General features: G+C 36.4%; 1 protein-coding gene across 2 annotated transcripts in view; it reads right to left on the bottom strand.

The window, feature by feature from the left end:
• Nucleotides 1–26362, bottom strand: part of Kif18a (kinesin family member 18A) — a 58328-nt gene that overhangs the window by 13505 nt on the left and 18461 nt on the right. For both annotated transcript variants that reach the window (XM_021153104.2, XM_021153095.2), the window contains exons 10-13: nucleotides 23624–23786; nucleotides 19499–19663; nucleotides 15978–16099; nucleotides 10474–10709 (exon numbers count right to left, since the gene is read on the bottom strand). In XM_021153104.2, the coding sequence (XP_021008763.1) occupies nucleotides 10474–10709; nucleotides 15978–16099; nucleotides 19499–19663; nucleotides 23624–23786 (686 nt within the window). The remainder of the gene's footprint in view (nucleotides 1–10473; nucleotides 10710–15977; nucleotides 16100–19498; nucleotides 19664–23623; nucleotides 23787–26362) is intronic.

The raw sequence follows: 26362 nt of genomic DNA, 5'->3' as shown, positions 1-26362 counted from the left end.
CACTTTGTAGACCAGGCTGGCCTCGAACTCAGAAATCCGCCTGCCTCTGCCTCCCGAGTGCTGGGATTAAAGGCGTGCGCCACCACGCCCGGCTGAAAACTATTTCTTAAGTCAATATAATATTAATGAGAAGTCTGTCTAAATAATTTCAAACCAAATGTGTAGTTTTATTTAATTCTTATTAGAGAAGAAACTTGAATTCATTTATAGATGTTTCTCCTAGCAAAATACCTGAAAGTCTCAAATGTTACAAGTTCAAATTCATCTTGGTTATAAAGTGAGATCAGAGGCTAAATTCAGGTACTTGATACCTATTCTCCAAAAAACAAAACTACCTTCCTTAGCCACTCCACCAAAGGCTACCATACATTTCAAACAAGAACAACTTTCTTGCCTGCCTTAGGCCTCAAGCAAAATAAAAGTAAAAACTAAAGTAATACAAACCCTCACAAACACTGACATTTCTAGTATGAGACTAATATGGTTCAGCGATCTTTATTTTTTACTGAACCTTGTAACTAAAGCAGTAGCATGATTACTTGCAGAGTACCAGAAAAGTCACGTGGGCTACAATTTCAGCCTCAAAAAGAATTTGGTATCTGACAATCCTAGTGTTCATTGAAGCTTTCTCATTTAATACTTTGCTGTTCAACAGTAAGAAAATGGATACACTTCAACTCACAATGTCAATAATATGTGCTGTTGGCAAATATGCAGCCTCTTGTTTTCTAGTTTATTGTCGTTACCAGGAGATACCCAGTAATATGAAATAATGCAATCAGGATTAACATAATGACTTACACAAATCAGATTATCTCCACAGACCCAAAAACTATGAACAGAAGATACCACCCTAGTTGCAAAGTACTATATGGAGAAGATATCTCTTGTCTATTATTGGGAAAGAAAATAAGTGTACTAATACTAGATATCTTTACAATTTAAAGTTGGGTTACATAAAAATCTAAGCATTTTATAAGATCCTGGATTCCAAGCACAACAACAAGCAAACTTCCTTAAACTTATAAGGTCTCATAAGGTCTACGTGAATAGAAGAGATAAAACAAAACAAAACATGTACCATAGTTGGCCATGTTTATAATTCATGTATGCACAGTATATTCAATGTGTACGTATGTGGAAATCACCAGAGAAAAACAACTCACTCACACTCACACACACTCCAAAAAGAAGTGAAAAGATAACATAATTAGGTAAAGCAAATAATTAGGTAGTCAATTCAGAACTAATTACATTAAACAAAACAGCACATAACAACTTTTAATTTCATTTATTCATTTAGGAAGGATGATACACTGTATAATTTTATTAGACATGAGAATAATTGGATGACTATCAAATGCTTTAAAAATCAACTTTAAAGTATCTGATCTAGCTATTTTACTTTTAGGTATACAGTCTAAAGAGAAAGAGAAATTTTAACGAAGTTTTACTTATGAAAACAATGAAGTAAAAACCAAACAAAAACAACAACAACTCAATGTTCTTTAGTATATTAGTATATTATATATAGTATATTAGTATATTTATTAGATATTAGACTTAGAAGAGACAAGAAAAAGAAAACCAATTTATATGTCACCACAATTATTCATTTCTTGTATCAAAATTTCTTTGAATGCTCTAAAAAATTGGAATACCCACTATACAACTCACAGACCATATGAAACCCAAGAAGGAAGACCACACCAAAGTATGGACGCTACAGTTCTACTCAGAAAGAGGAAGAAATTAATATCAGGAGGTAGAGGGAGAGACAGACATCTGGGAGGGAGAGAGGAAAGGGAGAGAAAAAGGGGGAGCTGGTTCAGATAAAGGAGGAAATGGGGAGAAGTACCAAGGGTCATGAATGTGAAAGGTGTGTAGCAATGGGGGATGGGGAACTGGGGGTAGACACTAGAAAGTCCCAGAGACTGGCCCACCTAGGGATCCATCTCACCTGCTGACATCAAACCCAGACACTATTGCAGATGCCCAGAAGAGCCTGGTATAGCTGTCTCCTGAGAGGCTCTGCCAGAGCCTGACTAATACAGATGTGGACGCACGCAGCCAGTTAAGTCAAGGATTGAATGAAGGAGCTGAAGGGGTTTGCAACCCTATAGGAAGAAAAACAATATAAACCAACCAGACCCTCCAAAGCTCCCAGGAACTAAACCACCAACCATAGAATACGCATGGAGGGACTCATGGCTCCAGCTGGATATGTAGCAGAGGATGGCCTTATCTAGCATCAGTGAGAGGGGAGCCCCTTGGTCCTGTGGAGGCTTCATGACCCAGTGTAGCAGAATGCTACGGTGCTGAGAAGGAGTGGTTAGGTGGGTGGGAGAGCACCCTCATAGAGGAAGGGGGTGGGAGGAGAGGATAGGGGGTTTGTGGAGGGAAAACTGGGAAGGGAGATAACATTTGAAATGTAAATAAAATAACCAATAAAACATATGAAAAAATAGAAATAAAAAATCTTTAAATGCTAAGAGGTTTATTATAGAGCTGTACATTAGTCTAGAAGCAGAGCACAGTGGTTATCAAACGGGAGTCACAGACTGTAAAGCAGGGTGCGCGTGACAGGGTCGGATCTAACTGAGGTTTAGTAGGAATGGTGACAAGGAGCCTTCCCTTGCCAGCACCTGTACTAAGAATGCATACAGCAGGAGGTATCCCGGGAAACAAAGCAAAATGAAACATTAGAGGGCAAAGTTCTAGAGTGAAATCAAGGATTAATAATAATAAGTACATCTTTATAAACACTTCTGGCTAAAAATGATTGATACAAGTATTAATCATAAATCTGGATTATTTTTAACAGATTTGTGCTCCATGGCATTCATGGATGCATATCATACAGGTAATACATTTAAAATTTTAAAAGATAATATGCCCAGGTACAGTGAGGCACATCTAGGTAGCCAATTTGGAGCAAACACAGAAATTTGAAGGCGTACCTGGCCTACAAAGGCAGCTTGCACAATTTACCGAGAACCCGTTTCAAAGAATTCCCAACAAAAAAGCAATAATAATCAATATCCAAAAGAAGCAAGCAAACATGGGTACTTGTGGTATGCCAGTGGTAGGATAATTGCCTAGCGTGTTCAAGGCCCTGAGTTAGATTAGTACCAAAACCCAAAATCCCACAAAAATAAAAATTAAGATGCTATCAAAGTATTCATACATCCTATAGTAAATTCATTATACAATCGTGGCTATATAATATTAACTTCAGTAAAGAAAATATAAATTGTATACAAAGTATTACAAACAGAATATAATTCTCCATGTACTTAAGAATTATTACAGTAGTTAAAGATTAATCCTGCAGTTTGAGTGAGGTCACCCAAACCCCTTTATCTTTCACTCTGTAGAAAAATATTAGAAAATATGACTTCTACTGTCACAGCACCCATACACATTTAAGATGTAAAAAAGAAAGAATGCAAAGGAGCAATACAGACATATTTATGGTTGTACGCCAGTAAGTAAACAATGTCATAATATACTCAGAGAGCAAGAGGCAAATAAAATGTCTTTAGGGCTCAAAATGTAACTTCTGTTTATTGGTTATGACTAAAAATTTTGCCAAGTGGGAAAAATATGAAAGATTTAACTATAAATATTCCTGTTCCCTTCCATTTGTCATTTGAAGATTATAAAGATATTGTACTTTTTACACACTTCCTTGTAGGCACACAATTTTAGGGGAGATGTAGACTGAAAGTAGCACACTGCACTCAGTACACGCTGCACTCAGTACAAGCATCTGCATTGTTGGAGACTCTCTTCTATTGGTATTTCTCCCTTTATTGTGCTTTAAAATCAAACCACAGACATGAGGGATAAGAAAACAAATCAGAAAGAAAGGTTAGAGACGGAAATATTACTGTGAGTTTCCAGATGGGTAATACAGAAGTCTTGGCTTTTCATTTAATGTCACAATTTTATCAATTCCATAAATAAACCTTGCCCATCAGTACCCGCAGTACTCTAACTGAGCTTTCTGTTTTTCAGACCCAAAATAGGTGCATATTTTACTCTACAGACATACAGTATAAAGATTTAAACTCAAATAAATATTTGGCCCTAAAGTTTAAAGTTTTGACATAGGCATACTACTGACTTTTAAAATAAATTATTTTTTTCTGAATAAGAAGTAATGTACAATAAAAATATAAAATATTTAGGGCTAGCTATGCATGATAGTGCAGGTCCTAAATGACAGCATTCAAGAGGATGAGGCTAGTGGGTCTTTGAGTCCAAGGCCATCAAAACCTATAAAATCAGTGAGACTGTGTCTTAAAGAACAAAGAAAAAAATGTAAAGGAGATACATAAAGAAAATGCTTAAGCTTAGACGAATAACCAATATATAAACATGCACTAACCATAGAAATCTGGTAGTGAATAAGAGCAAAGACACAATTCATCATTTTTTTTCTTTCTTCGAGGTGGGGTTTCTCTGTGGAGCCCAGGTTGTCCTGGAACTCACTGTAGAGACTAGGTTGGTCTTGAACTCACAGAACTGCCTGCCTCTGCTCTCCCAACTCTCGCTGGGAATAAAGGCATGCACCCATCAATTTTAGAGTTTAACTTTCAGATGTAACTACAAAAGCCGTTTAAAACAAAGGATGATGAAGAAAAAGTAGCATTACTATAGATAAAAACAAAACAACAGAAAGTTAGCAGCTCTGACGAGTAGAGATTTCATAAAAAGAATCCCACATGCCTACTTACTGCATGTAAAACAAAGGTACAAAACAAACACACAGAGAACAACTAGCTTCTTAGTGGAAAGAGAGGCCCATTGGTCTTGCAAACTTTATATGCCTAAGTACAGGGGAACGCCAGGGCCAAGAAGTGGGAGTGGGGGGGGGGTGATGGAGGGGAGTGGGGGAGAAGGGCATGGGGGACTTTTGGGATAACATTGGAAATGTAAATGAAGAAAATACCTAATAAAAAAAAAAAGAAAAAAAAAAAAGAAAACAATGTATTGTCTATGGCCATACCACCCTAAACATGCCTGATCTCTGAAGATAAGCAGGGTCGGCCTGGCTAGTACTTGGATGGGAAAAAAACAATGTATTAGATTATTATATTAAAATAAATTAGGAGAGGATGGAAAGGAAAAATGTGCAATTTGTGGATGGGAAATGATTCTAAAAGCACTGAGAAAAAGTTCAGGGCTGAAGTCCAGTGAAGGCAGGGGATGAACTGAAGGAAGGAATATCCCTGCCCTTCTCATCCCATCCTACACTGTTAGATATTACATAATGTTTCCAATCATCAAAGCTATAGTTCATCTCTCCTGAACTGCAGAGTTTTAAATGCCCACAATGACATCTCCACTTTGGATATATCTTAAGGCAAATTTAACAAGGCCCTAACTAAACTATACATAAACTACTTTGACTCTGAAAAACCATTCTATGTGAAGTCTCTTCCAACCTTTTTAATCTGAACCCATCCTTTTAGACACCAATCTCAAAAATGTTATGATTCATACTATTCTCTCAGCAATTCTAATTCTTGTCTGAGGCAACTCCATCCTTACTTGCTATTATAACACTCTCCTAATGCTACAACCTTTCTGTACCATAATATGATCTCAACACTGTCAAATTTTACTACTCAGCCAAACTCACATCTATGCTAAGATCACGCTCAACATGCATGTATCATTCAAAGTAAGTGTGTAATTCCTAATAATAATCCCATGTGCTGTGCCTTCTCTTTAACTCTGATTCTAATGATTTCCTTTCCTTTGTTACAGTTTTGACTTTCTTGGAACAAGTTAGACAAATCCCCATGTCACGATTTAGTAAGACTAATTTCCCTACTCGAAAAGAAGTCTAGACAGATACTCTGGCTATACTTGAAAGATCCTTCAAGGTTATTAGTGAAAACTACCTTACTATGTTAAAAAAAAAAAAGAAAAAAAAAACCCAACAACAGCACATTACCTGAAATCTACTCCTAATCTCTGTTTAAGTGACTCATGTTTTCTTCCTTATTAGAGGATGAGTCCAATTATGTAGAGGCTTGTTTTGCAGTGCTGTATTTTTTTTAGACAATTTCCCCCTTTCCTTCCTCCTATATACTGCCACTATTTTCTTTTTAATTAATTTCCTCAATGAATCTAGTTGTTGCCATGTGCCTGTGTGTATGCCTGTGTGCATTTCCTAAGTACTTTACATTTAGTAACTCAGTATTAAAGAATGAACAAATAAATGTTCTCAGAGTTAGGTGTCTGTAAACAAACAATATTTGGCAAAAGGTAATTATACTAGAAAAGTACTAAAATGATTAGCCAATTCACAGAAAAGAGACTCTTAAAAGAAATGGAATAAGGCACATATGCTAAGAAGCAAAAAATGTAAATTGTTCTAATGTTCATTAACTAGACAGTGGGCAATAAGCAACTACCAAATACAAAAATGCAACAGAACCTCAGATTTTAAAAGGTAACAGCTGGAACTGGTGCTGGATACATTTAATCTCAGCACTTGGAAGGGGATCTAGAGTCCATATCTGTGAGTTCAATTAGCTTGGTCTACAAAGCAAGTTCTAGGTTACATAATGAGACCCTGGGCCAAGAGGCATTCAAAGTTGATTAACCAGTGATGAAATAAAGCCGTCTCCTGATTGTCTACTTCAATAAAGTGCAGAAACAAGTCATTTCTGTGACAGGGAAATGTAAACGGTGACAATATATTAAATAACACTAGGTGTAGAGACATTTTTTTCTAGAGACAAGTGATATAAAAGGAAGCAATACATATGTAAGATTGACTTAAGGATAACCCAGTGGAGAAGCAGAGGTAGAAGAAAGCAGATGGGACTCTGCTTTCTTTCTTTAGACATAAACACCAGGATAAATCAAAATTCTTCCTTTGTCAAATATTATTTTCCATACATTTATTATTTTAAATGTTTAATAAGAGTACAAGTTAAATTTATTATGGTTAATCTAATCAGCTTTTGAAAATATGCTTTAAATAAAAATATTGCCTCTGATTTAAAGGTTCTTAAGCAAGTTGAAAAAAGTCAAGCTTAATACCATTTAATATTTTTTAAACTTAAGAACAAAACCAGTTGATAATGTTTATGAATATATATAAGACATAAACCAAACTGTTTGTTCCTCTCCATGAACATAATTCAATATATCTAAGGTCAATAACTGTGTTTATAAATAACTCAGGCATTTTTCCTTCTATCCTTTTAAGACTGTACATATGGATAAAACATATACAGCTCATGGAATAAGAAGACATGTAATTAGTTAATGTATGAAATCAGTTTAACTAAATACTCAAAATGACCAATAGAAAAACAAGAACACTAAACCTACTTGATATTTTTCTAAAAGAAAATACATGTTTGTAAAATACACTATTTCGCCTTTGCTTTTAAAAAAATCATGAAAAATAGTCAAATATTTTACTTTAACGTTGACATAGTCTGTACAAGTATGTTATATGTGAGATATGGATTAATAACATGATTATACACACACACACACACACACACACACTAGACATCCAATATCATGTGGTTGGTGGTTTTCTGTCTTGGTGCCAACCCCCCACTTCCTTCCCAATATCTTCAATTCACTAGAATTGAAGCAACTGAAAAATATGAAAATATATTTAAAGTGTTGCTTTCCAGATATCTCACCTAGGTAAATTCTAATGATGATAATGCTTAAGTAAAGAAATATGAAAATATATTTAAAGTGTTGCTTTCCAGATATCTCACCTAGGTAAATTCTAATGATGATAATGCTTCAGTAAAGAACCAAGACTAATATATGTACACAGACCTATTTGAGAGTAAAGAATGAAATGGAGAGATTTAAAAATAACGTACCCAACTCTTGTCACCTTAATGTAAACATGTAAGAGAGCTCCCATCCAAGACTAACAAGGACCTATCCTAGTTAGGCCCCGAGACCATGCAAGACTGAGTTCATTCAGACCGAAAAATCATGGAGAAGTGTGGGTAGTGAGGTGTACAGGATCTCAGAAGTTGGAATGGGGAAAGAGCATGCAAACAGTTTTCAAGTTGAAAAAAATAAGTAGAGAATTTCTGCTAGTAAAATAGATGGACCTAATGCAGACAAATCTTTCTTCTGAAGACAGCTAAAGAATCTGTACAATGTAAAAACATCAGTTTGAAAGCGGTGGATTGTTAACAAATCTGTTGAGAGCCACAGGTGAAAGGGGAAGTTGGAAACTCAGGATTTCTAAAATTACAGCTAATTTTTCTTTAAGGCTGCTTGCTGCTTATTGAAGTCTGGTTCCTATTCCTGTTATAAACATGTGACCAAAACAATTTAGGGAGAAAAAGGTTTACTTTAGCCTACAGTTTACAGTCCATCATCTATCAACACCTGGAGAAGAGCTCAAGGCAGGAACCTTGATGCAGGAACTGAAGCAGAACTCATGGAAGGAGACTGCTTACTGGCTTGTTCCCCACTTCTGTTCAGCTAGACTCCTTATACAACCTACTGTGGGCTAGGCCCTCCTCCAGTTAGCAAGGAAGAAAATGTCTCAAAGACATGTCCATTGGCCAATATGATAGAGGCCATTTTTCAGTAGTTAGTAACTCTTCTAAAGTGTAAAGTTGACAACCAAGAAAAGCTATCACAGCATTGCCAGAGGATGTTGTCGAGAAAACTCAGCAACACTGGGAACACTGCGAATAAGGAGTAATAAAGAGCTCCAGGCTGCGAGGTCACTAGACAATTCCCAATACTGAACTACGTCCATGTAAAAACCCAGCATAATTAAAGTAATGATAAATCATTGGGCATGGTGGGATATATCTATAATCTAACACTCAGAGTGCAGAGACAGGAGGATTTCAGGTTTGAGGTCAGCCTCAGCTTCAAGTTTCAGGCAACTAAATTCCTGTCTAAAAACCAAACTTCCCTAAAAACCTGAAATAAGAACAAAACCACCCAATACAATACTCAAATACAAAGATATGTAACAGATGATGTATCAATGCTACTAGCAATCCAAATAGTAACACATTTCTTTAGGATGTGTTACTATTTTAGTTTACTAAGAAATTAAACATATGCTCTCCTAAGCACTAGGCACAATACTCTTTATCCTAAACACCAGAAGCCACATTGTTCAGCCACTATCATTTTTATTTTGTAATGTTTTATAGACATGTATCTTGAAGATACAAAATGATCCAACATTCAACATTTCTGACTGTCACGTGGGCTCTCCAGTTTCAGTTTTGAGGCATCTAATATTGTACGTATCTACACCAGAAACTTACTTTTGGGGAGCCAAAATAGTCAATAAAGTACTTAAAGTGAAAAAGGATTTTGGTTTTCTAATCTAGCAAATCATTTTCTCTGAACGCACAAAAGCAAATATATGTTGCTATGGTGTGAATATAAAACGTCTCACCCTGGCTCATGTGTTAAACCACTGTTTGTGCTATTGTGGGGGGATGTGGGGCATCACCGGAAAAGGTAGGACCATGAAATTTAAGGTTATCTGGCCTTCAGCCTCTCATTTACTCTCTGTTCCTTCTCTGTCAACTCTTCCATAATGTGACTCCTCATAGTATGTACTGCCCATGGGGTTATGGACTGATTTTTTGCAATCTTTGACCAAAATAAATCCATTCTTAGGTATCTGGTAACAGCAGTGCAAATTCTGCGTAACATACACAAATATAACCTGATACTACTCAACAGAATACCGGTTAATTCCCACGGCACAGTTATTCTGTAAGTTCTTAAATGAGGTACATTCCTGATGTAGGTAGGCTTAAACTGTTTACAATAAACTAAGTAACTGATAAAAATTATAGAACAAAATGTGCTAATATTCAGGTGAAACCTCACAAAACCTAGGCTTAACCAATAAAACTTATTTGTGAAACAAAGCCAGAGAGCTCATGAGAAGACAGAATGTGCAAGTCAGAGAGGATACATAAACATAACTAAGTTGGTACAATCAGCTATCTCAAAGACAGGGTATTCCACTTTTTATTCTATGTAAAAAGTATTATGTAAAACCAAGGTTATATGTTAGCTTTGCAATGAAAATATCTTATTCACAATTTGTAGAAAGGTGAGAGATAACAAATGTCAACAGAAACAGTGAATTCAATAGTGTTAGTTGATCTTAGGGTTAAGTTATTATATAGTATAGAATATACTATTATTTTTACAAACTTTAGCCCTTAATTGAAGTTAAAATCTAAATAAGAATGGGAAGTAAATGAAACTTCTAGTTATTCAGAACATCAATATACACATGCTGGTAGGTCCTGGGAGATTCTTGTTAATTAAAATTACCTAGAAGCTAGATTCTTTGTTAGTGGTAATCAAATAATCAAATCTATTAAAAAGAAAACAACTGTTCTGTAGATTGGAATATAAATAATCTTAGAAATCAAGCTTCCATTTATGGAATAAAATAAAAATACTTACAACAAGGAATAGACTGAATTGGTTCAAGCTGTGGGAAGGTCATGAGAAGAGAAATCCCTTGAAGATCATTTCGGTTTGAATGTTCGTTAGTTTGGTCAGCCCAAGCCACTGCCTTTTTTCTCTCTACTAAATGTTCAATATCTTTGAAGTCAGAATCAAAAGCAGGATTTGACAGGCCAGTTTCTTTCAATTTCCAATACTGTTTTCTTAGTACTGGAAGCAAAGCATTCAATACTCTACAAACAAGATGACAAGAAAGGGGAAAAGATCACTGTTTTAAACACACTACTATAGTTCTTTGGTATAATAGGCAAAGTATTACAGTATCATTAAAATGATTTCCTATATAACATTACTTGGCAAATTCTCCTGCCAAGTCTGCACCACATCTATGCGAGGCGGAACTGTCCTTTCCTAAAAACTATCTCTGTCCACTTTCTCCCTTAATGCCCATAAAAATATTAATATTAGTTTTTCCACAATTCAAATTTGCATTGTAAAAAATGTAATTTAACCCAAACATCTCAGAATATACTCAATATATTCAGTAGAGAATAAAATGAGTCTTGCATGGGAATTAGAAAAACCAGGATCCACAGGTAGTCCTGGTGTTTCTATGTGACCCTGGGAATATCTACCCAGCTGGAACACTTTCATTTTCCAAGCCCTCAGCCTCTACGACTCACCTCATGGCTTCTTCATAGTCAATAAAGTTAGACATACAACAGTTGCATCAATATCAATTGTGGACATTTTTGTATATGGCATATACAATATAGTATAGTAACTACACAGAGATATAAAGGGAACAATTTTTAACAGTGAGTGTGAAAAAGGGCCTGGGGATCTGTGCAGGGGAGGACAGCTACAGCTGCATATATTTACATATCTCTGTGCTTTTGGCAACTGTGCTGTTCTGGGGAGTAAGATTACTAGTTCTGAAAGTGCCATGAACGCTCTACTTTTGATGTTTGGAGTATTTCCATAATTTCATGATCGGAAGTGACGAGTGTTTCACTATATTTAAAGTGTATATTTAAGCAACAGACATTATCTAGATTGCCTACTTCCTTGAGAAAGCCTGAAATTGTTATCTGTCAGACAGGTGTGTAGGAGATGACCCCAATGAAACCTCGATAGTAGTCAGTTTCCAAAGTGCTCCATCATGGGTGCTGTCAACTGTTTGCTGCCATCAAGCATATCCTCACTGTACAAGATTCTTTTCTAAAGCTGGACTCTCACATAGACCAGGAGGGTCTCAAATTTACAGCAATCCTTATGCCTCTGCCACCACCATGTTAGAGTTAAGGCAAATCCCAACATTCCTGGCCCTGAAGAAGGCTACTAAAATTTTATTTGCTCACTCTTCAGACTCTCCTACACCTTTGCATTTTTCTGATTTTATTTTTGTGTTGTTTTTGCTAAACTCAAGGCTTTGAGTACAACTAAATGAGTCTCATAAACACCAGTAACTCATTAAACCTGGGGTTGGTTTTTAAGAACTCAGGCACCAGGTATGATAGTAAAGTTTTATGAATAAGAAATCTAAGGCTTTGCAATTTTACACAATTCCTACAAGGATATATTGTTAAAGAAAGCAGACTTGAAGGCTGGATCCAAAGTTTACTCATTACGTAACGCCATGCTGCTTTTGAAAGGTTTTGGTCCACAGATTCTCGAAATTAGTTGGAATACATTTTATGTCACGTTTATCTATGTGTCTGAACACAGTGGGGTTTAATAAACCTGGAAGCCTAAGCCTCTCCAGTGACTTGAGTAGTAACACGTGATGGGGAACTGCTGTAGCTGCAAATCCACAGTGAGCGCAAGGTTGAGTGTGAGGCCCCTTTAATTAGGATGGACTAATACCTCCCACTCCAAGAAGAAGGAAGATCTTTTTATTTTCTAGTGCTTCCTCAATGTCTTTCTTCAGTGTTTAAAAAATTTCATTGTACAGGTTTTTCATTTTTGAATGGCAGCATGAAGAGACAAGAATCTCATTTTATAGAACCTTAAAGTAATGCCTAGGAAGCTGTTAATTGATTCATAAAAAATGACAAAAGAAACTACACCACACTTTTAAAGAAAATCATAAACTGAAAGAATTTGAGAAGAAAAGTGTTAGTGGGCAGTGCAGTGAACATAAGAACATCACAAAGAATGGAAACAGGCTGGGCAGGGGTGGTGCACACCCTTAGGTCCCAGTGCTCAGGAGGCAGAGGCAGGCAGAGCTTTGTGAGATATTTGTGGTCAACAAATCGGGTTCTAGGATAGCTAGGACACTCTCCCCAAAAAAACAAAAACCAAACCGCCACAAACAACAACAACAAAAAACGAACCAACCAAACAACAGCAACCATCACCACACACAAAAAACAATAAATAAACGAAAACCTGTTTTTTGGAATCTGAAGAATGGCCTTGGGATCACCATTAGGATGGATGGCCATTTTCATGAGATTGAATCTCCTAATCCTTCAAGGGAGATCTTTTTATTTTCTACTGATGTCAATGTCTTTCTTTAGTGTTTTAAATTTTTCATTGAGTAGGTCTTTCATTTTGTTGGTTCTGTTTACTCCTAGTGTTTATTGTTCAAGGTTATTATGAATGAGACTGACTTGAATCCTGACTTCTTGTTCAGTACATCTGTCACTGGAACTACAGGAAGGCTGCTGTATTTGTGTGTTGATTTTCTTTCCCACTATTTGCAACATCATCAGAGCTGATTTGGTAAAGTCACTCAGTTCTCTTTACATCATTTGTAAAGAGGGAAACTTTGACTTTTCTTATTTTCATCCCTTTTTTTCTCCTGTTTTAATGCCCTCGTTCAGGCTTCAAGCACTATAGTTAGCAGAAGTGCAAAGAATGGACACCTTTGTCCTATTGCTCTGCTCTTAGACAGAATGCTGTATGCTTCCCCCCATTTCACACAATGTATGTATGTATGTATATATGTATGTATGTATGTATGTGTGTATGTATGTGTATATACACACATACATACATACATCCTTTACTCTGCTGAGGTGTGCTGGGCTCATCTTCAGTCTCTCCATGACTTATGCCATGAATGGATGAAGGATTCTAGCAAAGGCCTTTTCTGCATCTATGGAGATAATCATGTGGTTTCTATTTTTGTGATGCATTACATTCACTGATTTACAGAACCCCCAATTCTATGAAATGAAGCTAACTTCATCATGACTAATCTTTCTGGTGTGATTTTAAATTCAGCATGTTAGTATTATACCAAAACTTTTTGCATCTGTATTCATCAAGGGAACTGCTTGCAATGTGTGCTCATCTTGTGTTTGTTGTCAGGATAATACTAGCTTCATAAGGAGTTAGGAAGCAATCCTTCCATTTCCATCTTAAAGAACAATAGGCATTGTATTGGTGTTAGTTCTTGAAAGGTCTGATACAACTCTGTAGTAGTAAATCTATCTGATCCTGGGACTTTTTTATTTGAGAGACTTTTTCTTGTTGGTTCATGTTGTTGTTTAAATTATTTACTTGATTTATGTTTAATTTTGGTAGTTCATATGCATCCAGAAATTCCTCCATTTCATTTAAATTTGTTTCTAACTTAGTTTGAAAAGTTGGGTAAAAATGGTTTTATCCAGGTGTCTTAGGGTTTTACTGCTGTGAACAGACACCATGACCAAGGCAAGTCTTATAAAAAAAAAAACCAACAAAAAAAACAACAACATTTAATTGGGGCGGGCTTACAGGTTTAGAGGTTCAGTCCATTATCATCAAGGTGGGAGCATGGCAGTAACCAGGCAGGCATGGCACAGGCAGAGCTGAGAGTTCTACATCTTCATCCAAAGGCTGCTAGTGGAAGACTGACTTCCAGGCAAGTAGGGTGAGGATCTTATGCCCACACCCACAGTGACACACCTACTCCAACCAGGTCACACCTATTCCAACAAGGCCACACCTCCAAATGGTACCACTCCCTGGTCCAAGAATATACAAACCATCACACCAGGTTTGAACCCCAGGAGTGCAAAGAAAACAAAATATAACTCTACCAGTTTTCTGGTCAAGGTGTACCATCACCTGTGCAAAAGTGGGGTTAATAACTGACTAGATCTGAAGCCTACTCCGTGGGACAGAATTTATCTTGGCACTGAAGCCTGGCTATCAACCTGTGCTAGGGAAGACATAGGCTAAGAGTGGAACTTACTCTTTTTGGACTAAAATGTCTGCACATCACTGCCTTGCAAATTTCTATGTTTATACCCATAGATATTATCAAGTTCAGAGAAGTCTCTGCAGTGAACAATGGTGAATTTGGAGACACACAGCTGTCAAAGATGTTAAGAAGGTGATGGCCAAGAGCTCAGTCTTAAATAAGGCATTTACACCACCTCTTCTAAAGCTTTAAGAATGTAATCAAAGTAGAGTTGGAAAACAGGGATACGTGCTGCAAAAACCTTCTTCTGGACTTGATACAACCACTGCAATCAGGAATCTACAACCGTGGTGAGCAACACTGAATGGCTGTCAACAATCAATTGAGGATGGGAGAGGGCCTCAAGGTGCCCTACTAGTTACAGCCGAATTACTGGCAATTGATAGTATTCAGAGAGAAGGGAAGCATTGTCTTGGGTTGTGTAGCTCAGCAGATTTCAATGGGTAGATCAAAATTGATGATCATACAGATGGGTGTGCTTAAACTCAATGGGACAGCAAACCAAACCAAAGAAAGAAAGAAACAAACAAATACCCCTCAAATAGACAGGAAGGTGAAAAGATGACCTACAGGGAAGGAGAGTAGACAGGGAAAGGGTGGTGGTGGTGGGAGTGGTCAGTATGTACTTTGTACCTGTGTAAAACTATCAAAGAAAATTATTTACTTAATAAAAAAAGAAAATAAAGTATTTGAGATACCTGACCCTCATTTAGAGCTAGTAATAGAGTAATGAGATATGAGCACGTGGAATTTCCCCCTAAAGTTCTTGTTTGGAGTTGTATGCTATACAATTTTTCCCACTAATATTTTTATAACAAAACTCTTGCTTGTTGCAGGCCCCATATGAACCCAGGATGGGCTGGCACACAAGGTTTGTCTCCTAGACCAAGACTGGACATTGGGTAGGTGCAGGTGAGGGACATCACACTTGACGAGAGCACTGGCAGCGGTTTGAATGTAGAGGCCAGGAAGTTAAGTAGGCAGAGCCACCAAAAAACTTATCTTAGGATTGCTAATGACAAAACAAAACAAAACATACACACAAACAAACAAACAAACAAGCAAACCTGAAAACCTGTAAAGAACTATAAAAGAATTGGTTACTAGGAAAAGAGCCACATCCCTCACATTGTCTTTAATATTCTCTTTTTGTGTATTTTCTAATGCTGGCAAACAATTCAAATTAATGAAGCCCTTATGAGATAAAATTCAATTCCCTGACATTGGAGAGCTAAAACTTCTGTTCCCCAGATCCTTTCAGTTTGCAATGTTAAGACTGGTAGGCTGTTTAACTCGATGTACTTACGCCTCAGTTTGCTTGTGCTGCTGTTCCTGGAGACAAGCTAGAGCTGTCATGTGTGCCATTTGTGTTTTCAGTTCTTTGTTCTGGAGATGTAAATGGTGACAGTGAAGATCTTTATTGAGTGCCTAGGATCAATAATGAAAAATATATTTTAGACTTTTAAAAGAATTATACTACAACTAGTATGACATTTCATGAGGGCACCAAGTTTTCTTTTTTTGTTTTGTTTTTAAATTTGACAATAAGAGATCCTGTATAGGTAGTGAAGAACTTATCAGCAAAGAGACATTCCTTGAGAACTACATTTAAAGATAAACAACCCTTACTTTCCAACACTGCCATGGCACTGAATTACAATAAGAAAACTATTTATTCACTCTGTAGATCCACTTCTACTAGAAGGAACATTTCACCTAAGGATTGACTCTGATCAGTTCAGTAGATAAACCAGTGATTGGACTTGCATCCCGCGCCTCCCTACTCCAATATTCTTCATCTTCGAAAAAAAAAAATCTTTTGAATATTCCCATTTTTTAAACACTCTTCTGTTTAGGGCCAGGTATCCTCTCATCTACTACCTATGATTTATTCATCATCCCTGAAATGCATTAAAACTTAAAAAAACAAAAACCAAAAAAACAGCTCAGTGGATATGCTGAAGTATGAATAAAACCGTCTTAGCATCTTTAACTGTTTAATGGAAAAGTGAACTTCTAGGGACATTCTGTCTGGTTAGCTAATAATCTAATAAACAATAGAGATACGACTGAAATTTTCTAAAAAAATTTTGATACTCCATTTTGATATTTTCATACACCTTTGTAGTCCACAGTTGAACAGATTCTCTAAAGTATCAATTTGTCTGCTTGTTTTTTTATTTTATTTTGGTAGCTATTTTTATGATTACCAACTTATTATGTTCAAGGCCAAAGGAGGAGATGTAAAATATTAATGTCTTAGTAATGACAAACGAATGTAGGCTCTTGGTGAGGTTTGTTAAATAAACTACTTCTTATACTGGTGATAAGGGACAGTGACAGAGAAATGTTACTTTGAGATTCAAGAAAATGTACCGCAGGCTTGCCCACAGACCCATCTGGTGGGGGCATTTTGTCAATTGAGGTTTCTCTTTAAAAATGACTTTAGTTTGTGTCTAGCCGATATAAAATGAGCCAGCACAATTCATTTACATAACTCACCTTTATACTTTAAGAAATATATCATGTATTTTGGATAAAAACACTTTTTATGGAACCAGGATATGTCTAGAGGATTGACCTATGAGTCATTTGATTTTTTAGGGATATGTTCAGTCTTGAAACAAATGTCAGCTCAAGCCAAATACATGGCCTTTATGGAGATCAGTTGACTTGACTAAAGTGTAAATGCTGAACTTACTCATCTTGCATGATCTCCGGATAGTTTGTCAGTTAGAAAATCAAGTAAGTACATAAATATGTTTTGTAAACAGCTCTCTAAGTTTTCCTTACAAAACAACAATCACACATAATAAAAACTAGCTCTTCCTCATTTTTTATCCTCTGAAACGAATCTTCTTACCAAATCAATCAAAGATCTAGGGTAGATGACCTTCTTGGGAAACCAAGATTGCAATCTTAGTGTGTTCTTGTCTCAATACACTAATGACCAAATTTCATGAGAAGACCACAGCCTTTTACAACAAGAACAAGTCAGCTACTAACAGCTGACGTAAGAGTACAATGGGAAGTGACAGCCAGTTTTAGATCTCTAAAACTGGCTGATTATGCCAGGTTTGTTCACCCACAATAGATAGTTTACAGTAGGTGCAGGACACTGACACTGTCATGTTAGCTCTCAAATGTTTAGTTTAATTGTAGTGGAGAAAGAAAGGCCAAGTGTTATAGTATGAGATGACAATTAAAAAGTAGATAAGGAAGGAGGGCATAACAAAAACAGCATTAATTTCAAAGTCACAAGGAAGCAGTCTTTGTCCAAAGAATGCAGGACCATGGGTAAGTCTCTCTGTGAAGTTAGGTTACACTCTGTTTATACAGAAAATAAGTGCTTACGACTAGGAAATTGCTTCATCTGTGAAAACATCTCGGGAAAATAGAACCAAGCATAGGAGCTAGGTGGTAGAACTTGGAACTCTTCCTTCTTCATTTATAATATGTACAAGACTAGCCAAAGCTATACAGAGTGCTCTCTTAACAAACAGAAACTCTAGTTTTGAATACCTATATATGACAATAATAAAAAATTTTAAATTCATTGATAGTACCTCAATGATACTAACTTTATAAACACTATAATGTTGAAAAATGCAAGTGGTATCAGGTTAAACCTATAGATACTTTAGCTAATTTTTAAAATAAATGTATCAAATTTAAAACTTAAATAACCTACTTCCCAACTTAACTGGTGGGTGCACTCCTATACACTGGCATACAACTGAATATGGGTGCTGGGAGTAATCTTGCCACAGTAACCAGTTTTGAAAATAACAATCATAAATTAATTCATCATCAAATGTGTAACTAGGAAGATGTTTTTCTGACTACACATTCTCTCAAGGAATCACATGATGTCATCATAAAACCGGTCCTGAATACACAGCACTGAACTGTGTAACCCCAATAAAAGCTCCCTGAAAAACCCTGGCTCATTTAAGACTATTGTGTGCTAACAATTTATAGTATTTTTCCTGTACATACAAAGATTTCTATTCTATAGAAACACAATGGCTTACTCAGGCAAGTAAGGGAAAATAAAGACTTTGTTATTATCATTCCTCAGCATGGAAATATCAAATGTGTGTCTTTTTAGACTGTACTAAGCTATGTATGACTTTACAGATTACTGTTTGAGATCATGAGCTTCTTAAAACTTTATTAAATGACTTTTGACTTGCTTGTGATCATGAAAGAATTTTCAATCATTTCCAAAATGGCCTGAAATAAACCTCTGTCATTTTGTATTATGCACTATAAAAAGTTAACATTCTTGGTATTCCAGATTATAAAAAAATAAAAAATAAAATATTCATTAATTCTAAGACGTTACCTTGTTAACAAGATTTCATTAGTATTCAGATTTGCTTTTGCCTTTAACAAATGGTAAGCACACAAACACATTCCCCAAAAATGGTTTTAAAATAAATTCCTGTATTATTTATAATGTGTAAACGTGTTTTCTGTATAACTATTACATACTTATATATTCAGGGTCACAAAATAAATTTCTTAGGTAAAAATAAATTGAGTGGAAAAAGTTAAAGAGGCCTAAATGATGAAGCCTGAAGTAGTCTGAAATAGAGACAGTTACTTAATAAACATTTAAAAATAAGTTGAGCCTTTTGAAAGTAGAAACCACAAACCGATTAGGTAATTAGTGAGTTTAAAGTCATACTCATTAAAACCAGTAAAGTGAAGTAAGTCAATCTAGAGAAATGTGAAAGATATGTCATCAACAAGAAAAGAAACATAAAGAGCTCAGTCACACCAGCTAAATCTGGACACATGGACACATGGACACATCTATACCTCCGGAATATCACCATTTTGACCTAAGAGTCGCATTTCGTTTTCAACTCGATGTAGCCAATTAGTATTTTCATCAAATTGTTTTGACACCTCTTCTTTCTTTTTCTCTAGAAAACAGCTGTTGGTTTTCAACTTTTCAAGTCTGTGATCTCGTTTGCAAGTGGCCTGAAACACAACAGTGAATTAATAGTTCACTTAATTGTTATAATTGATATGCGCAACACTAAAAAATAAATACATTTTCTTACGCTGGCATAGTTCATTATGTTAAGCCTTGCTTACCATTTCCTCATTAAATATCATGGCAAAATAGGCTATCAGGTGGGAGTCGTTTTACAAAATTACATTTTGAGAATGTATGGCTTTAAGAAATGCAGTGGTTAAATGGAAAAACTATGAGTTTTTGGTATGCTACATTTGTAAAGTTCATATAAGGTTAGATAAATTCCATGATTTTTTTAATCAAAATAAAATAGCATGCATGCTCCGGTCTTGTCTTTTCTCCAATCTGAAAGATGTGAAGAACAAAAGAGTTCACTATTCTAATTTGTCTGCTCTAAATGAGAGAAAAACGTATCAGAGCCATTTATTAATAACTGACCTCGCCTATGGTCAAGCTGAGTACCAAAATAGATATGCTGTGTAAATTTGGTATTTTACTTCTTCATAAGGTATCTCTGGTCATATTTGGTCTTCTGATATTCTTATACCCCAAAGGCTATACATACACATCAACATGGGAACTACGGGTCAAAATAGCTTGGTCTCTCTGGGCAATTTGCCAGTGGACACTCAACTAAATAATTACCATATGTGCTGGTGTACCTAAAACAGAGAGTCCTCAGAGATTAGAAGAAACAGAGGACAGGAACCAACAAATAAAGAGCCGAGCAACACATTCTTGGTGAAACAGCTTGTCTTCTTGTGGTGGCACACACCTTTAATCCCAGCACTTGGGAGGCAGAGGCAGGTGGATTTCAGAGTTCGAGGCCAGCCTGGTCTACAGAGTGAGTTCCAGGACAGCGAAGGCTACACAGAGAAACCCTGTCTCGAAAAACCAATATATATATTTCTAAAAATTATTCATTATTTTTTCAGGCATAGGAAAATCTTCATCTTGGTAGAGGATATTAGCTTGCAAGTATTCAGGGCCCAGCAAATGTGCCTGCCATTAAGTTAGTCAGATTCTAGATATCTATCATTTCCCTAACTTCCCTTCAGGGAAAATAAAATGGCCAAGGAAAAGCTGACTTACAGGTTATGGTCAAATGTTCAGAGAACATGGCTGGTAAGTAGTGTCATTCCTATCAGGTTTCATAACGTCTTTATTGTCACTTCTCTAATTATATCTTAAATCACTTTTTATTCCTCTCACAGAAAACCTTACCAAAACAAAACAGCTGCTTAAACAAACAAAATACTCGTTTTCTCCCAAAATGGGAACAAAGGACAGAATACAAAATGCTAACATAATAGATGCTATACAGCAAAGGTTAGATCTAACTTTGGTAGAAGCATCTGTAGTCTTCATATGAAGGTATGGGGTCCTTCCAGGGGAGTCACTGGGTCAAACTAATTTTTATAATACTTAAGCCTTTTTATAATTTATAATACGTATTATAATTTTTTATAATTTATAATTATAATACTTATTATAATTTATAATATACTTATTATAATTTTTATAATTCATTAGCCTTTTAAGTAGTCGACAATTTTTTTTTCAAAACAATGATTTATTTTAATGTGTGAGTATTTCGCTCTGATGGGAGAATGTACATCATGTGCATTCCGGCTTCTGACAGAGGTCAGAAAAGATCATGAGGTAACTAACAACTGAGTTACAGATGGTTGCAAGCCACTGCAAGTTTCTAGCACTTGGAGCTGGAAACTGAAACCAGGTCCTCTGAGGAGCAACAAGTGCTCTCAACCACTGAGACAGCTCTCTAGCCAGCCTTCTTCATTCCAATGATACATCAGGTTAAGAGTGTTCCAGGAGCTAACAGAGGTAAAGTACAGAATATAAAAGGAGTAGATGAAAGAATACAGCTGTCATGTGCCAGGCAGAGTTGCATATGTAAATCAATGCTATTGTTCTCACAAGCTTTTTTTCTGATTTGGAAAGTAATTGGTTATCTTCACAAACCTACAATTATAACAAGTATTTCTATTGGTAGACAGAGTCTATAAAGAAAGGTCTATTAAGTCCAAGTTTTAATGGTAGGAAAGGGTCCTAAACTTGAAGCTTAAGAGTGCTAGAGCAGAAAGTGGGAGATGTGGCATTTTGACTTTCTTCTGCTATTCAGAAAGTGTGAAAACTCAGACAAGTCAATCTCAATGCGTCTTCAGTCACTATGTGAAAAAGAAGATAAAAGGTTTATACCCGCTTGAAGGTACTGGCAAATTACATTCCCTTTGCCTTAACATTTACCAATGTGATCGTGACTCCTGAAATTGTGGGCAGGAAGTGACCTATGGACGTGAAGACAATACAACTCTAGAAAGGCCCTACCTGAAAACCCAAAAAGAACAATTTGACTTCTAATGTCCATCAAATTTATTTATTCTCTATGATTGGCATTCTGGATATTTTCCAATGGTCTATCCTGTTCTACCAAGAAAAGGTGTTTAGTAACACATTCTTAACTATGTGTAGTGAATTCTGACATAAAAGTAGCACATTACCCTATTGAGGCTTGAAAGAACTTTATACATTCAACACACAAAACGTTTAGAACAAAACAGGTCATGAGATAGAAAACATGATTCTAAAATTTTAGGTGTCAATATTACTTTGTGAAAAAAGAAACAAAATGCCCAAATAAACAAACCAGAAGAACAAAACAACCCTACCCCAAAACACAACAAAAAACAAAACAAAATAATCAAAACCCCACTACTATGATGCAACACTTCTGATTATCTCACAAGCAAAGCAACAGAGTTAAGAGCACAAATCCTAATCCTAGCCTCCTAGAGTCTAAATCACAGATCAGCTACCTGCAGTCTTGTATTAATTTGGACAAAACTAGCCATACTTAGGAGGGAGAATATTAAATATCTTATGGATTTTTTTGACAATTAAGTAAATTAATATATGTAAACTGCCTAAGCATTGCCTGCTACTGTATGATTAGGTAATTTTTAAAAATTCTAGTGTATAAATCCTTTAATTTTTGAAAATTTCATTAGTTTTCTTCACTCTGAGGTATTCTTTATTGGGAGTCTTTATCTTTGATTCCTTTATCTTCCATTCCTCTTTTATCACTAGCCACTTTTACAGCTTCCCCTAAATTACTTAAGTGTCTAAATTCTTAGGTTTCTGTCTTATATGTTGAGTCTCCTGTGGGGAATTTCTTAAAGTTCTGGGCTGGTGTGGGTTATTTCTCAGGGTAGTTTTGCATTGGTTTTACCAGGTTCTCAGAGGTGTAGCACTGGCTTGATGCCATTTTATTTGTCAACTTTACCTTATTTTCTACATAAAAATAAATAGGCTTTACCTCAACCATGTTGAAATGCATACCTTTAATTGAGTCTTCAGATGCGATAATTTTCTTACACCTGCCTCCCCCCTCACTTGTCCCCCCCCAACCCCCACCCACCCCGTATATCTCTTTCTCCCACAGCATGAAGGGCGTACTTCTTTGAATTTCTTCACTGTATTTGAAGGCTCTTATGTTAAGCTACTGTGTTTTTAGTGGTTCAAACCCAAGGTAGGTAGTAAGAACAGTGTATGAATTGAAGAAGAGAGAAGAACATATCACTGTATTTAAAAACAGTACAATACTGAACTTTGGTTAGATCTTTACTAAGACCACACAGTCATGCCTAACAAGATCAGTGATAAAATATTCTTTTCTGAATAAGAACAACAAAAACATAAAATCCCCTCTTGGGTTAAGTTGTAAAGTGTTGGTGCTTCTGAAAAGGCTGCCTCTACTTACAGGCCCTCAAACAAGGAACAAGTGGAAGTACATGCTTGCTTTTTAAAGTTTCCCAAGTGTTTGCAATGGTTCCCACGTTATATCCAAGTTTCTGAGAATGAGTAAGGATTGGTGCTTAGCAAATCTCTAGAGGTTGGATTTTCCATGCTCTCTGTAGTTCAGGCATACAGTAGCCAAGTACCTTTTCCACTTTGTCTTCGGAACACATCATCTCTATCTGTTTATGGCACTGCTGGTGATAGGATGACTTCAGTTCATTTGCTTTAAGTAACATTTCTAACTTCAGATACTCTTGCCTGATTCCTTCTCTATTCTGGAACAAGCAGTTCAGAATTTCTTGAAATCTACCAAATATAAAATACAGCATTATTTCATTAAATTTGTATTATATAATATATAGCTTACTTAAATAACATGTATCACCTTAATTTTTATTACTTTAGGTTTCTTTCTGCTGCAAAGAAAATCATGTTATTTAAATATTCAGGTTTCACAAGACTTCTGATATTAGTAATATGCTGAATTTTGCCATATGTAGTCTAAGTGCTTAGCAGAAAGGAAAGGGATGATAGCCTGGCTCTGTACTATGGCAATTCTCACAACCCTAGTAGTACTGCAGCATCACGTGCTGCTCGGTGTTGGCTTACTGTGAAGAAAAAGCAACAGGAGGCATTATCATATGGTAGCTCCATGGCCCCCTAGGGAAAATCAGAGAACCAGTTTTAGCCTCAAAGATTATTATAGTCAAAATAGACCATAAGGCAAGGTACCCCCTACAGTTTGGCAAAGAGTCAACTGACACAGGCAGGTCCTAAAACATCCATGTTAACAATGTGGCAAACCTAGAAAACTGTGGTCTCCTTCTCCAAATGGCAAACTAAAGAATCAAATTTGTGGAGTTTATTAGATGCCAAGGATACAAAATTGATTACATCCTATGAAAATTGTTGTCCTTTCAGGACAAACTACATTGTTCACAATATTTTAGTCTTATAAACAACCCCCCTCCCCAAATTCTCTAGAGAAAATTAACTACAAAGCCTTTAAAATAAAAGCAAGTCCACACATATAAAAATAAGTGTCCCCTGGGCAGAATTTTGAATATATTTGTAAGGATCTCTGGAAAAGGTACTGCCAATTTATGTCATAAGTTTTTAATGAAACTCACTAAGCCACAGTCCATTGACTTGCTATAGCTTTGTTAAGCTGATAACTATTTCATAGGAAGCGCATGTAAACACTGTGCATTCACTGTACTGTATTACACCAACACTAGTGCCAATCAACGAACTGATAAGTTATCTTCAGGTTATACCCCAAGACAATATTTTAGTTTTTGTAACTTTTTAATTCAAGGGCAGAGTTCAATACTGTCAAACTTATAAATTTTGGTCTAAATATTTTACTTGGTGTTTACTGTTTTTAGAGAAAGTCAATCAATATCAAGGGTTTCTAGGTAATGTCTAAAAAAAAAAAGAGCTTTTTGGGCTAATATCCAGTTATCAGTGAGTTGGAAAACCCAAAATACAATTCACAGATCACATGAAGCTTAAGAAGAAGGAAGACCAATGTGTGGGTGCTTCGGTCCTTCTTAGAAGGGGGAACAAAATACTCATGGGAGCAAATATGGAGACAGTATGGTGCAGAGAAGGAAGGAAAGGCCATCCAGAGACTGCCACACCTGGGACCCATTCCATATACAGTCACCAAACCCAGACACTGTTGTGGATGCCAAGAAGTTCACGCTGACAGGAGCCTGATATAGCTGTCTCCTGAGAGGATCTCTCAGAGCCTGACATATACAGAAGCAGATGCTTGCAGCCAACCATTGAATTGATCACAGGGTCCTCAATTGAGGAGTTAGAGAAAGGACTGAAGGAGCTGGAAGAGATTGCAACCCCATAGGAAGAACAACAATAACCAATCAGAGCTCCCAGAGTCTAAACCACCAACCAAGGAGTACACATGGAGGAACCTATGGCCACAGCCCTGTAGCAGAGCCTTGTCAGGCATCAATGGAAGAGGCCCTTGGTCCCATGAAGGTTCGATGCCCCAGTGTAGTGGAACTCAAGGGCAGGGAGGCGGGAGTGGGTGGGTGAGGGCACACCTTCATAGAAGCAGGAGAGGGTATAGGATAGAGGGTTTCTTGGGGGGGGGGGGGATCAGGAAAGGTGATAACATTTGAAATGCAAATAAATATCATCCAAAAAAAAAAAAAAACTACATAAAACAAATAAATCGTATGGGGGCTTGGGAGTAACTACTTTCTAGACATTCAGAATGTTTAAACTACAAAATGTTGTACTAATGTTTTTAGGTGAGACACAATGAATTAAGATTTTACCACTTCCTTGGCATAGTCACAGCCACAGATTTTTACACCTGTTGTATTTTTTTCCTTTTGTATTTTACAAATACTCTGGAGTAAGAAAATATCACATATATATCCATCATTTTCTAAAAGATGCACAAAAATGTTACTGAAGATTTTGGGAAGCAAGCTTTTGTTAATTCATGGTATTCAAGAGCACCGTGTAACAACATGAGTGATATTAAAAGGAGCATCACAGAGTACTGGGACGGTTTCTTCTGTAGAAAAATGACAAAGGGTTAAAGGATGCATAACTTTATACACAAATAATTGATCACTTCATGGCTCAAACCATCTCCCATCCAGATAATTTTACCAGAAAGGAAAGTTAGGGGACTGTAAAGCCTGCCTAGAAATTTAGACGAATTAAGAGCACTCAACAAGCATCCAAATTTGGTTCACAGCACTCATGCTGGACAGATTACAACTGCCTGTGCTCCAGGGAGATCAAACCCATGTGCACATACATATGCTCACACAGACACACCACACTCACACACACAACCACACAGATAGGGTTGGGGGGTGGGGGAGAGACAGAGAGAGAGA

Source organism: Mus caroli, chromosome 2 (assembly GCF_900094665.2).
Source record: "Mus caroli chromosome 2, CAROLI_EIJ_v1.1, whole genome shotgun sequence".
Classification (NCBI taxonomy): domain Eukaryota; kingdom Metazoa; phylum Chordata; class Mammalia; order Rodentia; family Muridae; genus Mus; species Mus caroli.
The sequence above is the reverse complement of the archived record's forward strand: the minus strand, read 5'-3'. Positions and strand labels throughout refer to the sequence as shown.